The sequence below is a fragment of the Diabrotica virgifera genome, chromosome 3 (assembly GCF_917563875.1).
Source record: "Diabrotica virgifera virgifera chromosome 3, PGI_DIABVI_V3a".
NCBI lineage: Eukaryota > Metazoa > Arthropoda > Insecta > Coleoptera > Chrysomelidae > Diabrotica > Diabrotica virgifera.
In genome coordinates, this window is record NC_065445.1 from 66,898,452 (window position 1) to 66,920,425 (window position 21,974).

Here is a 21,974-nt window from a genome sequence, read left to right on the forward strand (position 1 = left end):
TAATAGCACATAAAACAACATCCAAAAATGTTATTCTACACCCTAACAGACTGATTTTTTTTTCAATCTGGTAGGATGTAGAATAACATTGTTGGATGTTGTTTTATGTGCTATTAGATTGAAAACTTAGTTTTTTTTCTTATTGTGTAAATTTAAATGTTATTTATTGGAAGTAATAATAATTTGTGATTTTACTTTACTTTACTTAATCCAGAACTCGTCTACCTTTCTGTGTGAGTTGTTACGGAGTTAGGTTCTCCGTCGTTTTCTTCCACATTTCCTTCCATTTCCTTCTATCCATGGCCAATGCTTTTGTTTCCTCCCATTGTATTCCTCTTTTGTCGGCCGCTTCCCTCACTTCTTCTGTCCGCGTCTTTCTTGCTCGTCCTCTCTTCTTTCTTCCCATATCTCTCGCTTCATATATCTGTCTTACTATTTTTTCTTCTCATCTTCTCAGTACATGTCCGAGCCATCTAAGTTGTCCTTGTTCGATTGTTGTTGTAACTGGGTGTATTTTCAGATTTTGTCTAAAGGTTTGATTTCTAATTTTATCTTTCCTTGTTTTTCCCTCTATTGTTCTCAAAAATCTCATTTCTGTGCTTATTAGTCTATTCTTTTGCCTTTTTGTTAATGCCCAAGATTCACAGGCATAGGTTAGAGTGGGTTTCACAATCTTTTTTACTATTTCGGTTTTTATATTCTTAGGTATTTCTTTCTTTTTTAAAAAGTTACTCTTAATCCTATTGTACAGCTTACCAGTCTTTCCAATTCTTTCATTTATGTCATCTTCTAATTTTCCATTCCGGCTTATGATTACCCCCAAATACTTATATCTATCTACCTGTTCAAGTTGCTTGCCATCTACTTCAATTTGGTGTTTTCCGTTTTGTCTTCCAATTATCATTTTTTTTATTTTTCTTTGTTTATTTTCATGTTTCTGATTTTTAGTTCTTCATACAATATGTTTATATTTTCTTGTAGTTGTTTTTCTGACTCCCCAATGATCACCAGATCGTCTGCGTAGCATAGTTCTGTCATTTGTATCATTCTCAACTTCCAATATCCTACATTATATTTTCTCCATTTGTGTTTGCAGTTTTTTATTACGTCATCTAGTACTAGGTTAAGCAGTAGTGGACTCAGGACACAACCCTGTTTTAATCCAATGTTGCTGTCGAATACTTTTGATTTTTCATTTCTTGTCCTTGCATAGCTTTTCGTTTTTTCATATAAACTCTGGATGCATCCTATTAGACCTTGTTCAATTTTTCTCTTCTCTAGTATTTTCCTAATATCTTCTCTTTTAATTCTGTCGAAAGCTTTTTCCATATCTATGAAACATGCATGTATTTCTTTTTCTGCTTTAAAAGAGCTTTTTCTATTATTTGTCTGATTATGAAAATCTGATCATTCGTCCCTCTTTCTTTTCTGAAACCACTCTGGCTCTCCTCAAAGGTGTTCTCTAGTTTTTCTCTTAGCCTGTTTTCTAGTATACTAGCATAAAGTTTTCCTACTGTGCTTCCTAGTGTTATTCCTCTATAGTTTGAGCATTCTTTGCTATCTCCTTTTTTATACAATGGTGTTATAATGCCTATCTGCCAGTCTAGTGGTACTTTCTTTTCTTTCTTAGCTTGGTTCATGATGTTTAATAATTCTTGTTGTTTTTCTTCATTCATGTATTTGACCATTTCTGCAGTTATATCGTCATGTCCTGGTGCTTTTCCCAGCTTGATTTTGTTGATTGCATTTGTTAATTCTTTTTGTGTTATATTTTCTATGTTCCTGTTGCTCTTGTGGGGTGTGTTGATTTTTGTTTTGTTCTAACATATTTCCTTCTACTTGTTCCACTTCCAAGAGTTCTTCAAAGTATTCTCTCCACCTCTCCATAATCTCGTTCTCTTCTGTGAGTATGGTTCCATTCTTATCCTTCACGTTTTTCAATGTATTTGGTTTTGGTTTTCTCATGCTCTTAAGTGTGTTATAGAACAATTTCTGGTTTTCACCGAATGCTTCTGTTAATTTATTTCCAAATTCTACCCACGTTCTGTCTTTGTTATTTTTAACCATCTGTTTAACTTCTGTTCTTTTCTCTTTGTACTTGTCATAGCTTTCTTGCTTTCTGTCTGTTAAGTATTTTTTCCACAGTTGTTTCTTTTCTTGTACTATTTTTATGTACTATTGTTATTACTTATTTTTGTTACTCCACAGCTCTCTTTTGCAGCTACTAATAGACTATGTTTATAATCTTTCCATCTTTCTTCTATATTTTGGTACTTATTTTCTCTTGTCGTATGTTCCTCTAGACATTTCTGGTATCTCTTTTTAACTTCTATTTCTTTCAGTTTGTAGCTTCTGATTTTTTCTTTTATTATTTTTCTCTTTTTGTCATTTTGTATGTCTTTTATTATTCTAAAGCTCATTTTGACTAGATAGTGGTCACTTCCAATCTCTGCGCTTCTTTTTACCTTAATATTTTTTTACTGCTTTCCATATCTCGAGTTAATTAGGAAATAATCAATTATTGATCTCTCGCCTCTACCCCTCTCTTCCCTTGTGTATTTGTGGACGTCTTTGTGTGTAAACTTTGAATTCCCTATTATCAGATCATTTTCGATGCATAAATTTATAGTCCTTGTTCCATTATCGTTTCTCGTCTCTTCTCCCTCTTTTCCTAGCCATTTTTCTATACCCGCATTTTGTTTTCCCACTCTTCCATTCATGTCGCCCATTATTATTAAATTGTTATTCTCTGTCTTGTCTATTATTTCTTGAAGTTTTTCAAAATACTCATTTTTTTCATTCTTGTTTGTATTATCAGTTGGTGCATATGTTATGATGTAACTATACTTTTCTTGTTTAATCTTTAGTTGAACTGTTAAAATTTGTGATTTATACTTGGATATATTTTTAATGTTGGGCTGAAATTTCCAAGTGATATATCTAAGGTTTTGGTATATTTCTTTTGTTGGCAACAATGAAAGTAGTATCAAATTAAAAATTGCACAGAAATAGCTCTGATGTAAAAAGGTTAGGCTAGGCAAGAGATATGCCATGCAAGACGGACTGGCATAGCATGAGACTTGCATAGCCTTGATGTAAAGCTGCTTTAAGCATATTTCTGATCTCTTTTAAGTTGTCTGTTATTATAAGAGCTATGTCTTCTAGTGATGTTGATTATAGTTACTTTCGAGTATTCGTTATAAATCGTTACTTTTGTATAAAGTAATCATTTACAGTATTCGTTACTTTGATTACTATGATTACTTTTGTTACTTTTGTATTTGAGTACCGGTAATCATATCGAGAATCGTATTTCTCAGTAGGTCGGTATTTTGTATAAAGTGGTTATTGTATTCGTTACTTTGATTCCTTTTATTACTTTTGTTACTTTTGTATTTGAATACCGGTAATCATATTTATTGTGAATCGTATTTCTCAGTTGGTAGGTATTTTGTATAAAGTAGGTAATCATTTACAGTATTCGTTACTTTGATTACTATGATTACTTTTGTTACTTTTGTATTTGAGTACCGGTAATCATATCTAGAATCGTATTTCTAAGTAGGTAGCTATTTTGTATAGGTATTCCGATATAACAACGACCCTCACCGATCTGTTTAAGGGATAAAAATGATTTGATTACTATGATTACTTTTGTTACTTTTGAGAATCGTATTTCTCAGTAGGTAGGTATTTTGTATTGGCTCCGTGCGTCTCCCCTCTACTTACAGTCACATGACACGCTGTCAGATTTTGTAAGGACGTTTTAACATTGAGTCTTATGGGATTATTCTGTTAAACTTGAATATTTTATTTTGTAGTGATAATAACCGAATACAATTGTTAGAATTCATTAGTTATTAATTTATACTGTAATTTATAGTGCAACAAAAATATTTTCTTTTTCGTTAATAAAGATTTATTGACATAAACTGCGATAGTGAGGTTATGTATACAAAATCAAACTGATAATCAATATTGGAAAGTGAAGAATTTATATCAGATTAAATGCGTTTTTATTTTCTGTTTATATTAATACATAGTATCACTAGCGTGACACGGCATTTTTTTTAAATATCTCATTTAAACATACACAAAGCGTCCTTATAAAATTTCAAAAAACCGCCACCATGAGCAGGTCAGTCGATTATGCTTTGACACTTTGTTAACGCTCGGAGCGAATAGGTATTCCGATATAACAACGACCTTCACCGATCTGTTTAAGGGATAAAAATGATTTGATTACTATGATTACTTTTGTTACTTTTGCATTTGAGTACCGGTAATCATATCGAGAATCGTATTTCTTAGTAGGTAGGTATTTTGTATAGGTATTCCGATATAATAACGACCTTCACGAAGTACGAAGTAATCAGAGTAATCAAAGTAATCAAAGTAGATATAATAGTCCTTACTCGCTCTGTTACGATTGGTACGAAGTAATCAGAGTAATCAAAGTAGATATAATAGTCGTTACTCGTTCTGATACGATTAGTACGAAGTAACGAAGTAATCAGAGTAATCAAAATAATCAAACTAGATACAATAGTCGCTACTCGCTCTAATACTATTGGTATTAAATAACGTGTGATGTGAAGTACATAATCAGAGTAATCCTCCCTCCTCCTCAGTCGTTTCCTCATTGCTGAGTGTCGTGATCCCCTATAATACAAGCAACTATCTCTTTCCATCGGCTTCTGTCCTGAGCTTCCCTCATGGATTCAGAGAATGTTTTTCCACTGGCTTTCTGTACTTGATCCGTCCATCGAGTAGGTGAGCGACCTCTACTGCGCCCTTCAACGTTTCCCGAAATTATAAGTCTCTCAAGATTATCATCACTTCTTCTTGCAATATGGCCGACACATTTTAAGACGGTGGAGAGGCAAATAGAGGAAAGTCGAGTCTGAATATTAAGTTCTTGGGATTGAGTGATTTGTTCTGTGTTCCGTCCATGAGATTCGAAGCATTCTTCTCCAGCACCACATTTCAGAGGCGTCAATCCTTTTTCAGAGTAATCAAAGTAGATACAATAGTCGTTACTCTCTGATACGAAGTAACGAAGTAATCAGAGTAATCAAAGTAACGATTTGCCTCTCTGTATAGTAATCGTTACTTTCGATATTCGTAAGTAACGAGTACTTTGTAACGGATAGTTACTTTTTCAACATCACTAATGTCTTCCGCGAGTCGTAGGTGGGGGAGCGTTTCGTCGGTCGTCGACATTAGGCGCGTTCCAAGTGACATGAAAACCGTCCTTCGTACTGCCCTCGTCATGCGCATTATAAAAAATGCGTTCCAAGCGAACATGAACGATGATTGGTATCGTACACCGTGTTGTTCCAAGCGATCCATGTACCGCTTCGAAATCGGTAACTGAACGGCCCTTTTGATACATGCCTTCAAGCCAGTGTTGCCGATGTGACGATATGAAATTATGTTAAGCGGTTGCTAAAATTATCAGATTTTGCCAGTAATTATGTTAAAATTTTTTATCGCCAACCCCTGCCGCAAGCCACAGACCTTGGACAAAATTTCAGTAGAATTGCTCCTAATTTTTCGGTAGAAATTGTCAAATTTCGGTTGATTTTATTTTTTACTTCTTTTGCTATCACAAAGCAAAAAAAAGATACTTTATTATACTTCTATTATAGGTACAAGTATTCAAAAATAAACTACCTTCGTCATCATATGATGATCAATAATCATCATTCATCATAAAAATCACTCAAAGTTTAAAATCGGTTTACGTTAAAAAATGTATTTTCTCGGCTTTTTATAGAGCAATTTTCTTTTTTTTTAATCCATAAGTTACTTAGTTTGATATTAATGAAATTTTTTATATGAAAACCACAATCTTCAATAGTATTCACTATTCAGGTAGGTACATTAGTCCCAAAATCAAATATAAAAGGACAAAGGTGGTCATAAAATTGATATCTGTAATATCTGTATCTGCTGAACATGTGTCGCAAGTCGCAAGCTAGTAAATGCTAATGCAAACAAATTGAAGGATTCTTGAAAATTTACTAAACTCTATTGCCAAATCTGTCCCTATAAAATTATGTTAAAATTATCAATTATGTTAAAAAAATATTTATTATCAGAATGCCATAAAAATTATGTTAAAATCTGATAATTATGTACAAATCGGCAACCCTGCTTCAAGCAGAAACTATTTGTACTGACTTGCGCAGTTAGGATTGTTTTCATTTTTACTGGTCACTGCTATGAGATCAGCTGATGATTCAATAATAGAATAATCCACAATTTACGCTATTAGTACCTGTGAATCTTGATTTCCGTTTAAATAATTATTAATTCTTTTTTTTTTCAAATTAATCTTATAAAAATGGATAATTTATTATTTTCTTTTTTCATAGAAGATAACGATTTAATGTCAGATATCGATTCTGGGGAAGGTTTTGAAGCTGAAGTGATGTTTAATGAACATGTTAAGTCCACTTTACATCAACAATAAATTGAACAAGAAATTGACAAAGTTATTTAAGGTCAAATTTGGCTTATACAAAACACAATTCTACATCCAATTTTGCCGTGAATAAAAAGAAAATTGACAAAATAAAACATATCCAATTGTTCTATTTCATCAAATTATTTCACTTTCTTTTACAAACCATACATTTTGTACTCGTCAAATTTGGTATTGAATAACTTTGTCAATTTCTTATTCAATTTATTGTTGATGTAAAGTGGACATTAGAAATATTAATTTCTAACCATCTAGCAAACTACTATAATAGTGGTACAGTGGTACTCGCACTGAAAATGGCTCAGGCGCAACTCGAACTTGAAATGGTACACGAATTCGTTCCAAGAGGGTTATGTACCGGTAATCGGATGGAGATCGAAAGAAAACCGTTCAAGGGCGATTCTGCGCATTAAAACCGTCCAATAGATTTCGTGGCGGTTCAAGGGATCGTACAAATGTGTCGTCTTGGAACGAACCTATTGATTCCTTTGCGTGTCGGAGAGTTGGTCGAATGCACAATTCATCGAATGTACAATTCGTCGACGAACATTTGATCGAATGGATTTTTCGTCGACAAAGACCCAAATAATAATACATGGCGGAAACACTCCAATATATAAAGTTAACTTATTTGTACCATATCAAAAAAAATTATTTTATAGATTGCCAGTCCTAAGCCTTGGATAAAGTGTGAAGGGAAGTTTATTCTCACGATTTCTTTACTTTTTTATTGATATTGACTAATTATTGCAGTCGAAAACATTGCATTGTACGGAAATGCCTCGATTCCATAACAATTTATTTACATCACTAGTTAAAATATCGGTTTATATTTGGTGTCTACTCTCCAACCGCAGCCAATTTTTTCATTAAACTTAAAAATAATTAAGATTTAGAAAAAGAAATTTTAACAAAACCCCAAAAAAAAATAAATTCAGATATGTATAATACAATATTCCAGTTAACAAAATAAAAACCAATAATCCGTCGTTTGTCACCATTAATCCCTTTATCCTAAAGATAAATAACAGTTTGTCGACGAAAAATCCATTCGAACAAATGTTCCTCGACGAATTGTACATTCGATGAATTGTGCATTCGACCAACTGTTTGTCGACTAATTTTCCGTCGACGAAGTGTTCTCGACCAACTTTCCTAGACCCATTCCTTTGGTGTCCCACTCCAAAATTGTTTTAATGCATGTTTCAGTACCGCCGTTGGCGTACATGCATGTCAAAAATTATGCAACTTGTATTTTTAATGTGAAACAATAGAAATGTAGTAGTAAAGTCGACTGTCGGTTTTTTTTTCAGTTATGCTCGTTAACAGTGGATTTCGATTATTTTTAAAGCACGTGCAAAGCTATTCGTCACCTTCTCCATTATTCTGTTTTATGCAAAAAGCATAAAATAACTGTTATTAGATAACACTCAATGTCCAACTCTACGTCACAGTATGCTTTCTTGGAAGTTTTTCCCGTTAGATCGAGTACCGATTTTCTCGTTCCTGTTCTTCTGTTCATATTCATCTCCGCCCGTTCCCTTTCTGAGGACCTTCGAGTTTCCGTTTGGGCTTCGGCAGACCCCAACTGATCGCATATTTATGAATAACCTGTGGGGCGGTATTCAACGGAGAATTCTATTAAGACGAACAACCTTTACAGGATGCTTATGATCAGTTTATGATTTTTTTGTTACAAGTTTACATCTTTGTCCAAATCGTATTCGTATTATTTTTTGTGGAAAACAGCAGGGATGATATCATGACACAAAAATATCTAGCTGGGCATATTTATGGCACTTTCAAGTTGTGACTTGACGTATCACTGGATTCAATCAGTTTAAATCATAGATGTAGTAATAATAAACTAGATGTAGAACTGGAGGATCATAATTAAAGCCGATTCTTTCGAGTTTAGTGCGCGTGTTGACCTCTAGGTCCTAGGTGGACACAAATAAGGTGGCAAAAAATGTAAACATTGAAATAATTTCAATATTTACATTTTTTTCATTAAATTCCATTAAAACCACAGTAAACCACAGTCCAAGATATAAGCGACAAAAATATAGGCGATTCCGCATAAACCCCATATGTCAAGCGCAATTTCCTTCAAACCCACAGTTGTTAATGACTATTGGTGTTTTTGCGGGAAACTTTATCACTTGGCTGTCAGTAGGTTTTTACAGGTTAACGTTCCTTCGAATAGTTGTGTTGTGTGATTTTATAAGTAAACACCATTTTTCGTTCATTTTTTATTTTGGTTTATTACTGTAAATATCGTTTTTCCTATAAATTAATGAAAATTTCGTGCAAAAACCCCATATTATGTCAAATGAATAAATGTCCTTCATAAAAAACCAAAGGAAAAAATAATGTTATTTATATTGTAAACTGTGTGTAATAGGTCTGGATCCCGCGTATGAAAAAAAACTTGATTAATAGCAAGCTGAAATTTTGTTAATAGCTTAAGGGTGTCGAGTCAGACAAACTTTGATATATGGGAACACTGGAACAGGTTAAAAATTTGGAACGGTCAGACCACGAAAACGTCACATGTATTTTGTCCGACAGAACTTTCAATTGATTTGTTACCCTTTCATTAAACTCTCATGAAAAAATCAGGCTGCTATTTATCACCAAATGGGCATTATAATGAGTGCAACACGTAGAACATGTCAAATTACAGTAATTATGACAGGTGATAAATAGCAGTCTCATTTTTGCATGAGAGTTTAAAGAAAGGGTAACAAATCAATTGGAAATTCTGTCGGACAAAATACATGTGACGATTTCGTGGTCTGACCATTCCAAATTTTTAACCTGTTCCACAATTAAAACTTCCCCTGTTCCAGTGTTCCCATATATCAAAGTTTGTCCGACTAGACACCCTTAAGCTATTAACAAATTTTCAGCTTGTTATTAATCCACTTTTTTTTCATACGCAGGATCCAGACCTATAATCATCAAAATAATAAATCACTAATTTGAGAATTTCTGTAAACTTAATACGGTTCAATTAAATAACTTTTTTTTAAATATCTTCAATGTTGCAGATAATGACAAATGGGGTTTTTGCAAAGAACGCCTCAATTTCACGTGTTTCCCGTGATAATTATATGGAATTATGTGTGAATAATTGTTTTAAGTAAAATAATCTTCTCTTCTTCCTCCTTATAAGCAATTCTGCTTGTTCGTTGGCGGATTGATACCTCTATGGAAGGTACCTCCATCTTTTTGCGTGGTCGTCCAGTACTTTCTGTCTATTGGTAATTTATCTCTTGCTATTTTGACCACACTATTTTCTCCCCAATTCTGCTTATGTGGTAATTCCATTCTTGTTTTTTTCTATTTAGTGTCCATTCGTTTATATACACTGCACTGCACTGCATTTGCTTCTAATGTCTTCACTCCTCTTTCAATCTCCTAGCGTATTTCCTGTAATTCTTCTCAGTACTCTCATCTCTGCCGTTTCCAGTAGTCTTTGTGTTGTGGCTGAGTCGGGTCGTGTTTCTGATGTATATGGCATTATTGGTCTTACACTGGCTTTATAATTTCTTGACTTCATCTCAGTGTTAATATGTCCGTTTCGCCATATAGTGTTATTGATGCATCGTGCCAGGGCCTCAATTTTTGACCCTTCACTTCGTTATCGAACGTATTCGCTTCGTATACTAAACAGATACGAAACGAATACGTTCGATAACGAAGCGAAGGGTCAAAAATCGAGGCCCAGTCTATTTGCTTTTTGGACTTGATCTCTCCTCTCATTTATTCATGATATCCCATCTAGAAGTCTTGAGCCCTCTACCAGCTTCTAGTGAATTGGTGAATATGTTTTTTGAGTGACGTGGTAGTCTTCAAAATGCGTTTATCTAGTACTTCGCAGCCATGCAAGATATGGTTGATTGTTTTATGTGCTCTGCTACATTGTCTGCAGCTAAATTTTCAATGAAATAGTCTTACGGCAGCCTTATTAGCGCGTGGTCCAATATACATTTTGCCATATGCTTGACCGGGTATACTACCCCAGTGAGTAATTCATCTCTTTATGGCAAGTTCATCAGCTGTTTCATTAGATGTATGATCCGGTACCTATAATATAGGTGACATTGTTATTTACCGCCAGTGTATTGAGTTCTTCTTGAGATTCCCTTACTAGCCTAGCCTAGCTTTTAAGAGCCTCCACAGTCGAACTTACACACATATGGGAACATCTATAAACTACGTCGTAAAAATTTTGGAGTTTTTAATACCCTCCCCCCTTCCGCTGTAAAGCGTCACTTACAGTCTCCCACCCCCTCATGCCGACGTTGCAATCGCAATTCATGATCCCCATTTTAGTGATTTTTTTTTAAATTACATAGTTATTTCTGGATTTCTTAAAGTTAACTGTCAAACTTTCTTTACGAATGTATCCAAATCAGTACTAATAAGTAGCTCATTAATATCTGTATACTTTTTTCTCTCAATTCACGACACAACTAATTAGCTTTATTTGGATAAAAGACGGAGTTCTCATGCTTTCTTAACTGCATCATACAGATCTTGATACTTATTTTTTTATTGATTTCAATGCCATTTATTTTATTAAGTATAAATACAATGTACTAACGAAATAAACTAGTACAGTAAAACAGTACTAACTGGATCCTTTGTAAAAGGTATATTTAAAAGACCCCAATAAGGGTTACATCACATAAACAAAACGTTTTCGGATTAACAAATAGTCCATCATCAGTGTTTAAACGCCAATAGCATGCATGCGTGAGCCACCAAAAAGTTATGGGTAAAATCCCTTTAAATGTTATAAGATCTTAAATGATACTACATATTGTAAATAAAATTAATGGATGTTGCAAATATTCCTGGATATTACCTCACATATGTGAGGTTCATCCTCACATATGTAAATCATAATTTATTTATTTTTATAAATGTCGCCCTCTTTGTCCACTACCGTATCAAAACAACAAAAAATTTGGTTGTCATGTGGGCCGATTTATTATTAACGTCTCATTTGGTTTCAGGTGAAGAAGTATGGAGTGTGGCGTCCAAAGTGCAATGCTGAGTGTACCTCCTGTCGGTGAAAGTGGAGTACAGCAGTCGCTGCCTGCCGTCTACTCGCCTACTGATGCAGATCAAGCACAATTCGAAGCCGACAAGAGAGCCGTCTATAAGTAAGTTTTTTTATAGAAAAGCCCCATCAATATATGCACTCGCGAGGCAGATGCTAGGTTTGTTTTGCGAAGCATGGTATGCTCAACTAAGTACAAAAGCATTCTCCCCCAGGTCTTCTTTGGTCTTACTCCACCCAGGAACTTGCAAATCAACAAATCTTCGTATCGGGTGATCACCATCTCGATGTTGAACATGTCCAAAACATCTTCGTTCATCCTCCCTAAATCTACTGCATAGATCTCTATATAGTTCCCCATTACTCTGTATTTTCACAATCATTTCACCATACAAAGGTATTTTTTTATTTGCAGTAATTCCTTCTTTAAAGAAATTACATTCCAAATACTCAGTTTTTGTCCTACCAAGTTTTAAACCTTTTTTCCTCAAGAGCCTTGCTTCCAGTTTTTGTTCTAAATCCCGTTCTGTACAATAATAATATCGTAGGAGGGCACCTTTGTTTATCTCGGGTCTAGTATAACTAAAGATGGTAACTGTGAAGCAGAAGTTCGGAGACGTATGGGTATGGCAAAAAAATGCGATTAGTCGCCTAACTAAAGTTTGGAAAGACAGATCTATCTTTCAAAATATCAAGATGAGACTGATGAATGCCCTTGTATTCTCAATATTTCTATACGGAGCAGAGACTTGGGCTCTCGCGCATGCGAGCGCCAAAAAATTTATGCCTTTGGGATGTGGTGCTGGAGAAGAATGCTGCGCATGGACCTTGGACAGCTCATAAAACAAACGTTTCCATTCTAAACCAACTCCAGATTTAAAAAAAGCTGTCCACAATATGTCTGCAACGAATACTGCAATTCTTTGGTCACGTGATTCGCAGAGGTGACGACAGTTTGGAGAGATAAATTGTTTCTGGAAACGTTCCGGGCAGAAGATCAAGAGGACGATCACCAACTAGATGGTCCGACCAAATAAATAATTCAGCTGGAAACTCATTCTGCGAAGCTCTTAGAGCAGCTGAAGATAGAGACTAATGGAGAAACATTGTTAGGAATATTGGAAGAAATCACGATCCTCAGTAATGGGGAAACGACAAGAGAGAGAGAGGACATTTTTGCCGGGGAGATCACTTGGAATTGTCTTGGCGCCAGTTGCGTCTTTAACCCTGTTTCAGGTTAGTAGTATCAATGGAGTATCGATCAATGCAGTGTCGGTAGTAGCTCAGTGGGACCGACGGCTTTACGTGCCCTCCCGAAGCACGGTGACTGCTCGTATGATTTTTATAAATAAAAATGTTTTTGGTGCCGTCAATTGAACTACAGATCTTAAGCTTAAGACGTGCCTTAAGCTCAGCTTACGAAACATACGCGTTGCACCATTGAGTCTCAGATCAATTTTCAGCTTGCCACAATGGATTGCCACGTGGATTGCATCTTAAACTTCGTCTCAGTTAAGACGTGCTTAGATAAGAATCGAAAATTATGGTGCAACGTAAGTAAGACTTAAAGCTGGCCTATCTATAAGCTAAACTGGGCTAAGCTGGAGCTTAAGATCAGAGTCGGCCCGAGGGCCGTGGGAGCCGTACGCCCGAACAGGGCGCCAAGGGTTTGGGGCGAATTTCCCCCTCCCCCACCCCAAAAAAAAATTAAAAAGCGATAAATTATTCAAACTATGTCAATTTTTTAAGCCAATTATTCATTCATTTATGATGAATTAGTAATATTTCAGAAAGCCTTAGTAAGTTTTAATTTTTTTATAGACAAAAAGACATAATTGTATCATTGTATGTGTGGTGGAATACTGCGCACCCTGCGTCATTTCTTATACTGAGCGACTGGGGACTGGCGCGGTGTGTTGGGTTGCTCTCTGCATTGTGTGCAACGCGCTTTTTGAATGTAGTCAAGACCAAAAAAGGCTAGACTCATATGCAAGAAATACAGCTACAAGTTTGCCCAAAAAGTTGAAAGACTTCCGATTCATCTGCTGCTTAGTAACGTGGCATATGATTTTGTTTAAAATAAACCTCATAAGCAAGAAATTTCAAGAGGTTGATATCACCATCATCGTCAATGGCGCTACAACTCTTCGTGAATCTTTGCCGCGTTTACTATTGCCTTCTATGTTTGTCGGTCCTGTGCCATTAATTCACATTGTCGCACTCCCATTTTCTCTAGGTTGACATGGACATAACAAACTCTCTTGCTTTGATTTCTTCAACGAAGCAATTTTTTCAAGAAACAAGGAGTGATGCAGGATTCAACAGAATATTAGTCGATTGCAGGGGAGTGGCCGAAATGATTGAAGTTGACCCAACATTCCCTAAAGAAAGTGAACTGTGGCCGAGAAAAAAGAAGAAAATGTTTTCTTATGAATCAAGTGATGAAAAAGTTCTTGATCCTGAGATCGTGTTCAAAACTAAATTCTTTTACGCGGTCTTGGATCAGTGTATCTCTTCTCTAGGAGACAGATTTGAGCAGCTTCAAAACTATCATTAACTGTTTGGGTTTCTACATTCAAAGACCACAAGTGATGACAAAACCACAGTATATAGAGGTTCCACAGTAAACCCACTCCTCTGTCGGCGCTTTGATCTCAAGAAGTAATACCGGCAGTACACAATTGGTAATTCACCAGTGGTGGATGCGGGTTTTCCCTTTTAAAATCCGTACGATTATATGCGACTAGCAATGCGAGAGTGGGGCAAAAGCGACTAAGAACATTGCGCGGTCGCCATGCGCGACTACAGGTTTTACTTCCAATTTTTCGGAGAGTGGTTCTACTGGTGACAAAACCTTATTAAAATGCGGCAAGGACCTACACATTGCTCTCACTGATGGCCAGCACAGTGCCATTGATGGTCTTCAACTATATTCTGAATTGAAACTTGTCAACAGCATGATTCAGAATGTCGAAAAAGAAGACAAATGCAAAATCAAAGACCCAGTTGACATGTTGAGCTACTTAGCAGACAACGGATTTGTGGAGAACTTTCCTAACCTGTGTGTAGCACTGCGAATCCTTCTTCCTCTCCCAGTGTCTGTCGCGTGTGGAGAAAGGAGTTTCTCCAAGTTGAAAATAATAAAAAATTATCAGAGGTCTTCAATGTCGCAAGACAGATTGGTGGGACTAGCTTTGATGTCAATTGAGTTTGCAGTGCTCGAGAATATTGATGTTAATGCAATTGTACATGAGTTTGCCCAGAGAAAATCTAGGAAAGTTAACTTATTCAACTTAGCCTATAACATAATAACACAATGTCATGTCTCATTGCCTTACATAGTAGAGTAAATGGACTGGCAAAAGACTTCTAGAAAAGATTTTCGTGGGCACTTTGTTGCTAAAATGTAAAACCCATATTTTTTGGTTTCTAATATATTTGTAATGCAAAATCACTTGGTCGTCCAAAAATCGTTGCGGGAGGGGACCGGTCCAATTTGTCCAATTTGCCGCTGACAACATTGACATTTTGGAAGAGACCTTGGACAAATCACCTACTTTTCACGGAACCCAAATTGCTGCCTTCCAGAGAGGACCATTGAATGAAGATATACCTGGACAATTAAAATTTTTGCCATATAATCAGAAGCTGACAATACCTAATTATTTTCATTCCCTTCATAAAAATTATTTTGAGAAATCAAAAAGAAAAGTACAATCAGAAGAAAATAAACTGAGCATCATAGAAAAGAGCCAGAATCTTAATAATAACATACGATGTCGTAACATGGCATGGTGCATTTGCAGAATGAGGGACTCTGTTAGGAATGAAACCGTTATCCCACAGTGGTCAGGATTTCATAAACTGACTTTGGAGGATAAATCACATGTAACAACCTATGGCTACTTACCTGTTCTACCCCATGTCTCGTCAGAATATGATACCGTTTGGACTGTTGTCAGAAAGTGCAGTGAAATTGCTAAGAAGCTAAATAACAGATACACCGTACTGACATTTGACCAAGCGATCTATTATAAAGCTAAAGAGCTCCAATGGTCCCAGCCAGAAGACACAAGGAATGTAGTTATTCGTCTAGGTGGATTCTACATTGTTATGAACTTCCTGAAAATAATTGGTCAGTTTATGACAGATTCTGGATTTGCTGACGTATGGTTGGACAGTGGTCTATATGCTCAGTCCACAATTGATGGTATTTTATCTGGCAAAAAGTACAATAAAGCTATACGAGCCCATAAGTTGACATACGAAGCTGTGTCAAGATTATTAATAACTCTGTATAAGAAGTGGCTTTTAGGTTGTGCTAGTCCTTATGTATATCTAGTAATTAAGAAATAGGTACGTAGATGTAATTGTTTGTATTACTATCCTTTGTTCTTGATTCCGAAATTAATTCCAGGGAAACCGATGCCATTTTACAGTATGTACTGTTATATTTCTATTTGATCTGAAAATTAAATTTTGATAATTATAAGCAGAATTCAATTTAATATAAAATATTTTCAATTTTCTCAACCACGGGATATAAATTTAGAACAACCTGTATACAACAAATTGTTATATTTAACTTTAAGAAGTGATTAAACGAAACTCGGGACAATGCGCTTAGAATAAACAAAGTGAATGGCGCGTACCATTATCGTTGTTCGCGGAAGGTTCGATCATTAGCCTATGCTAAATAAAACTCAAGTGAAATCGATAATAGGTCATTATCGTTGTTCGCGGAAGGTTCGATCATTAGCCTATGCTAAAAATGACTCAGTTGAAGTAGATAATAGGTCATTAAATTTTGTAAATAGTAGAAAGTAATTTTAGAATGGGAATTAACTATTTCTTTTTTGGAAATCCATTAAGCATATTTAGAAAGATTAAAAATTGGTTTTGAGGAATACTGCGAATGAGAGTTGGTGGTGGAAGTTTGATTTGTGAGTCTGGAAGGGATATTTAGAAAGTAGGGGAATGAATGACAAATAGAGATCAGAATGTTTTGAGCTGTCGAGAAGTGAAGTCCAGTAGTAGACGGTAGTGTACGGAGAGTGAGAAAGCCGGTGTAGTTCCGTGAGTGTGGAGTATCTATCGTGGAACGAGAGGTAGGCCAGGTTGAGAGTAAAAGAACCTCCTTGAGCCAAGAGTGTCCCGGTAGCAGATTGCAGTTTCGAAAAAGGCAGAATACAGCATCACGACAGAAGCAGGAACGAGAGCTATACGAGCTAGTTTTCAAAGGAGAACATTACTGGAAGCCAGGACGAGGTTTTGATCGCAGCCAAGGATAGCAGGAAACGGGTCTTGTGTGAAGACATTCTCAGTTCACCAGAAAAAGGTCAGTCTCATTTGTTTGGACATGAATGTATGGGTTTTTCGTATTAAATACCACATTTAAAATAGAAGAACATAATCAATAATATCAGAAAAGCTTCATCAAACTTAAATAAAATTGTTGCAAATAAATCATAATAGTTAAATGTTAATAAAAACTTTCAATTGGAAACCAAAAGGAAATAAGATTCCCATGTGTAAATGTTATGTTTAAGAATAATAAGATATAGCAAATATTAAGCAGTGATTGCCATTTAAATAAAATAAACAATATTTTGATTATAATTGTAACCCATATGTGTGTATTATTTTACTTTTTTCTCTCCTATCCCGATTAGGAACCATTGAGAAATACTTAGAAGCCACGTAAGTAAGTAATTAATTTTATAAAAAGCCCTGAGATTGAAAACATATTGATATGTGATCTGGTAAATTAATTAGATTATTATTAATGTATTGATTAAATTAAATGACATATAAGAATATTATCTCATATCAATAATCAAGATCACATCAGTACATACCAAGCTTTTGAACTTTAACCATTTTACGTCGTACTTAATAAGCTTTATAATGATAAAATAATTGAATCTGTAAGACCATTTTTGGGGATACCTCGACGTACTAAGTCATCTAGGGCTCGATGACACGGAACGAGTCCCACCAGAGCTCAATCCTTTTGATACCATAAGTATCTGGGATAAGTGAATTTTCCCCTTTGAGGGAGTGTGAGCCGTATGGCTAAATCTGGATAAATATAATAATAATAATAATAAGTATACAACAGTACCTTAAATATATACAACATTACCTATTATTAATATTATGATAATATAACTACATACTACTATCACTTAACACGTACAATATTCCAAAAGTGTTAATAATCTGATAACAAAACGAGCCAAAAAAATCTCTATTTAGTACGCTAGCAGTATTCCATCATCCCTAAAATCGGCATCACAATGAAAAAACGACCCTAACAACATCCCGGTCAGTAGAGTCGATTAGGGATTGACTCTCGCATAGAATCTCGCCCTTCCTCGCATCTCTCCGTTCACCACTGTCCGTCGTGACATGCCGTTCGATTTATTTAATTTTTTCTTAAACTAATTATCCAATCAAAATTCCAAAAACACTCACATGTTCTCTGATGTTTGGTCTATAACGTTTATAGAAAGCCATTTTTTGCTAGACCCAATATTTTTCGAGATAGAGCGATGTAAACGATTTTAAAAATATGGGTTTTCAGGGCAAGTGATTTTATATGAAGGCGCTCCATATACAACAATGGTTTGACGTATTTTTATAAATTAAAAACAAATATTTCTAATGTCCAGATGGGCATGCAAATTTGAGGAATGAATTTTCAGATATTGCACATCCGAAAAACGACGAAAAAAAAATTGCAGTTTTTTTTTGTAAGGCTCCCCACCGGTCCCCTCCCGCAACGATTTTTGGACGACCAAGTGATTTTGCATTACAAATATATTAGAAACCAAAAAATATGGGTTTTACATTTTAGCAACAAAGTGCCCACGGGATAGCACAATAGGATCCCTTTTAAACTATACTAACAAGGCCTAACACTTTATGTCCAAAGCTCAACATTGTTATTTTTAAGTTTAATTCATTTTCAAGTTCAATTATTATTAATTTAAAACTATTTTTTATTATTACGTTTGATAAATAACCATAGTCATTAAATTTGTAAACTATTCTCCAAACTGTATTCAGGAGTTGTAAATAAAATCTAATTGTATAACTCTAAGTTATATAACAAGTTTTGTCAACTTAAGTTCAAATAAAACATGTTGTACAGTTGAGTCCGCGAGTCTTTACCCGTGCGTCATCACTTAAAGCATACGAAATAAGTCGGAAATTTACTAAACGCAACGGCAAGTGGATATTATTCCAATCACGGGTTATAGTATAAAATTTGACGTTATCAAATAAATAGAATGTCAAATTTAAGTTTTGCTTTAAAATTTTGGTGCATAATTACAGCTACATTTGAAGTAGCTTAATTAATTATTTTATTATCATTGATTAATAAATAAATAAACAATGTATACAAGAATTCAATAACATATTTTATTTTTGTTATTTTATTCACTTTGGCGGAACCTTAAACACAAGCATTCAACTGTGTCAACAATGAGGTTAGCTTTGTACGTTGTCAAAATTTATCGTAAAATAACATAAACTTATTACAAAATGTCTAACTCCAATATAAAATTAGTTGTGAAAACAACTGTCTCTATACTATAAAAAACTTCAAAATGCAAAAATTCGACAAAATAACAGTAAAAAATTCAACAAACTGACAGCCACAAAAGTAAACAAACCAAAACGTCAGAAATTGTACTTAAAATATGTGAAGACATCCCCAATCGTCTTTCGTTGTACCTATCTCTTTTCAATGCACTGAGTCTAAATCGTTCATAAAAATAACATGTGTTTTTACTTAATAACAGACGGCAGCTGGTTTGTCATTAATTTCATGCGTGGAAGAGAATGATGCTAAATAAAAAGTATGTGTTTTATCTCGCCAGGTATTAATGACGCACGGGTAAAGACTCGCGGACTCAACTGTATACTACCTAACTTTTGAAAACCATTGGCCCCCCGAGGGGGGCGTCACAATAGTAATTCGCACGGGTGAAATATTACTTACGAGCCGGCTCTGCTTAAGATTTATTGGTGCAACTAGGCATTAGCTGCTGAGCTACGGCCACCACATACCTTTCAGTATTTGCTGCTAACACTATATCATCAACATACGTTAAGCACCAGGGAATGAGCACTGAAGTTTCGCTGTTATCTGATCCAAAACTACTGAGAATAAATAAGGAGTAAGCACCTAATCTTATGCTTTCTCAAGATCAATGAACAATTTGTCATATGAGCGTTTGTTTATTTATTCCTATCCTTCAACTGCCTTATAATGAGAATTGTATCTGTTCTTGCAATTATCATTGCGTTACCACATCATATTTTGATGGTTTGACTAAGTAGTTTTATGGCCCTGTAATTTATACAGGGTAACATATTTAACTGAAACCCTTAAGGTCACCTGCACCGGATAAACGAACGTCTGACGTCTCTTCTCCTGGCGGTTGCAGATAAATCGGTTTTACTGTACATTGTTGAATATCTCCACCGGGAAGATAAAAAATTGTTTTGATATATAAATGGGTCAAGAACGGCGCAGTGAGATAATTATCTTTGTTTTATTTTTCAGGCATCCACTCTTTCCTCTTCTAGCTCTTCTGTTCGAAAGATGCGAACTTGCAACCCAATCTTCCGATACCCAATCTAGTGACGCTTTCAATTTAGATATTCAAGCATTCGTGCAACACCAGGAACGTGATAGAAAACCATTTTTGGCGAACGAACCCGAAATTGATGGACTGGTAAGTTTTCTTTACTCATTAAACAAAATTTTCAACCGTTTTCTATGGTACTACTAAATAAATAAGGAAAACCAAAACAGCGGAGGTAAAAGAAGGGTCAGATTAGCCTGGGCAGGATTTGGGAAATTAAAATGGGTCCTAAAGAATAAAAAAATACAACAATACTAAAAAACAAGAGTGTTTGACCAGTGCATACTCCCAATTCTCACATACGCATGCCAAACATGGACCTTGACCAAGGCAAACATGAATAAAATAATGAAGACACAAAGAGCCATGGAGCAATGTTAGGAGTAAAATTAACAGACAGAAAGCAAAACAACTGGGTAAGAAATAAAACCAAAGTCAAAGACGCAGGACAACATATAGCCAGGCTAAAATGGAGCTTTGCAGGTTATAACGCTAGACAAACGGACAATAGGTGGAATACCACGATACAACAATGGAGACCATGGACAGGAAAGAGAGCAAGAGGACGACCCCAGATGAGATGGGGAGACGACATTAAAAAGATAGGAGGAACGCACTGGAAACAGAAAGCACTAAACAGAAGCGAATGGAGGAAACTGGGGGAAGCCTATGTTCAAAATTGGACGAATTAAAGGACAAAAGAAAGAGATTTGAATAATGTAAACCAGGTATGTAATTTTAAAGAAGGCAAACTACTAAAAATCTTAACTAAAGAAGTACTATAAGTTTAAATGTTCAAAACGTTTTCGGACCTATGAGTCCATCCTCAGTGAACTCTTATACTTGCTAGATAGCCCCATAACCGAACATTGGTTCGATATAAAATGCAATTTACATTGTTACATCAGTCAATTGGCAGAACAAGAACGTCATGGTTTAGAAACCCGAGGCAATACCTCAACAGATTAACAGATCCTCACCATCCCTTTTCCGAGCTGCCGTCGGAAAATTAGTATAGCCAATTTAATAGCCGCCGCACGATAATCGGGCATACTACAGAAAGAAGAATAGTGCGGCCGATATGTGAAACAATTGCACATTTAATGATACAAGCATATAATTTGGACCACATATACTACACATATAAAGGTTCAAATTAAGATATAAGGCCATCTCAGATTTTGCCTTTTACAAAAATGGCGGGCATTCAAAATGGCCCCTATACATATGTGTTTAATAGTACCATAACTTTTGAACGAAAAGTCCGATTTCAACCAAATTTGGTATATAGGTTCTCTTTTTGATTTAAAAGATGGATATGGTGAAACAAAAGAATCAGTTTACCAGAAGTTGTGTTTTTACTGGTTGTTTATGTAAAAATATGTTTTTTTTCCAATTTTTTCCCTCTGTATATATTAATTTTTCAAAATAGTAATACCGCAATTGAAAAGAGCGTAAAAATATTTTGTAAGAAATATTTTCAACTTTTTAGTTATGTTAATTACCATTTAATAAATTCATAACGTATCTTCACATGTATCTGTGTGTGGCAGATTCGTGCAAATATTATAAGAATTATTGTGCATTTAATGGTAGAAGCACATAATTTGGACCACGTATACTACACCCATCAAGGTTCAAATTTAGATATAATTCCATCTCAAATTTTACCTTTTACAAAAATGGCGGGCATTCAAAATGGCGACTGTACATATGTGACTAATAGCACGATAACTCTTGAACGAAAAGT

General features: G+C 35.2%; 1 protein-coding gene across 1 annotated transcript in view; it reads left to right on the plus strand.

Annotated features, from left to right (window-relative positions):
* Positions 1-21,974, plus strand: part of LOC126881870 (homeobox protein PKNOX1-like) — a 162,396-nt gene that overhangs the window by 89,103 nt on the left and 51,319 nt on the right. The window contains exons 2-3 of the mRNA XM_050646519.1: positions 11,518-11,667; positions 20,143-20,314. Of these exons, the coding sequence (XP_050502476.1) occupies positions 11,528-11,667; positions 20,143-20,314 (312 nt within the window). The 5' untranslated portion in view covers positions 11,518-11,527. The remainder of the gene's footprint in view (positions 1-11,517; positions 11,668-20,142; positions 20,315-21,974) is intronic.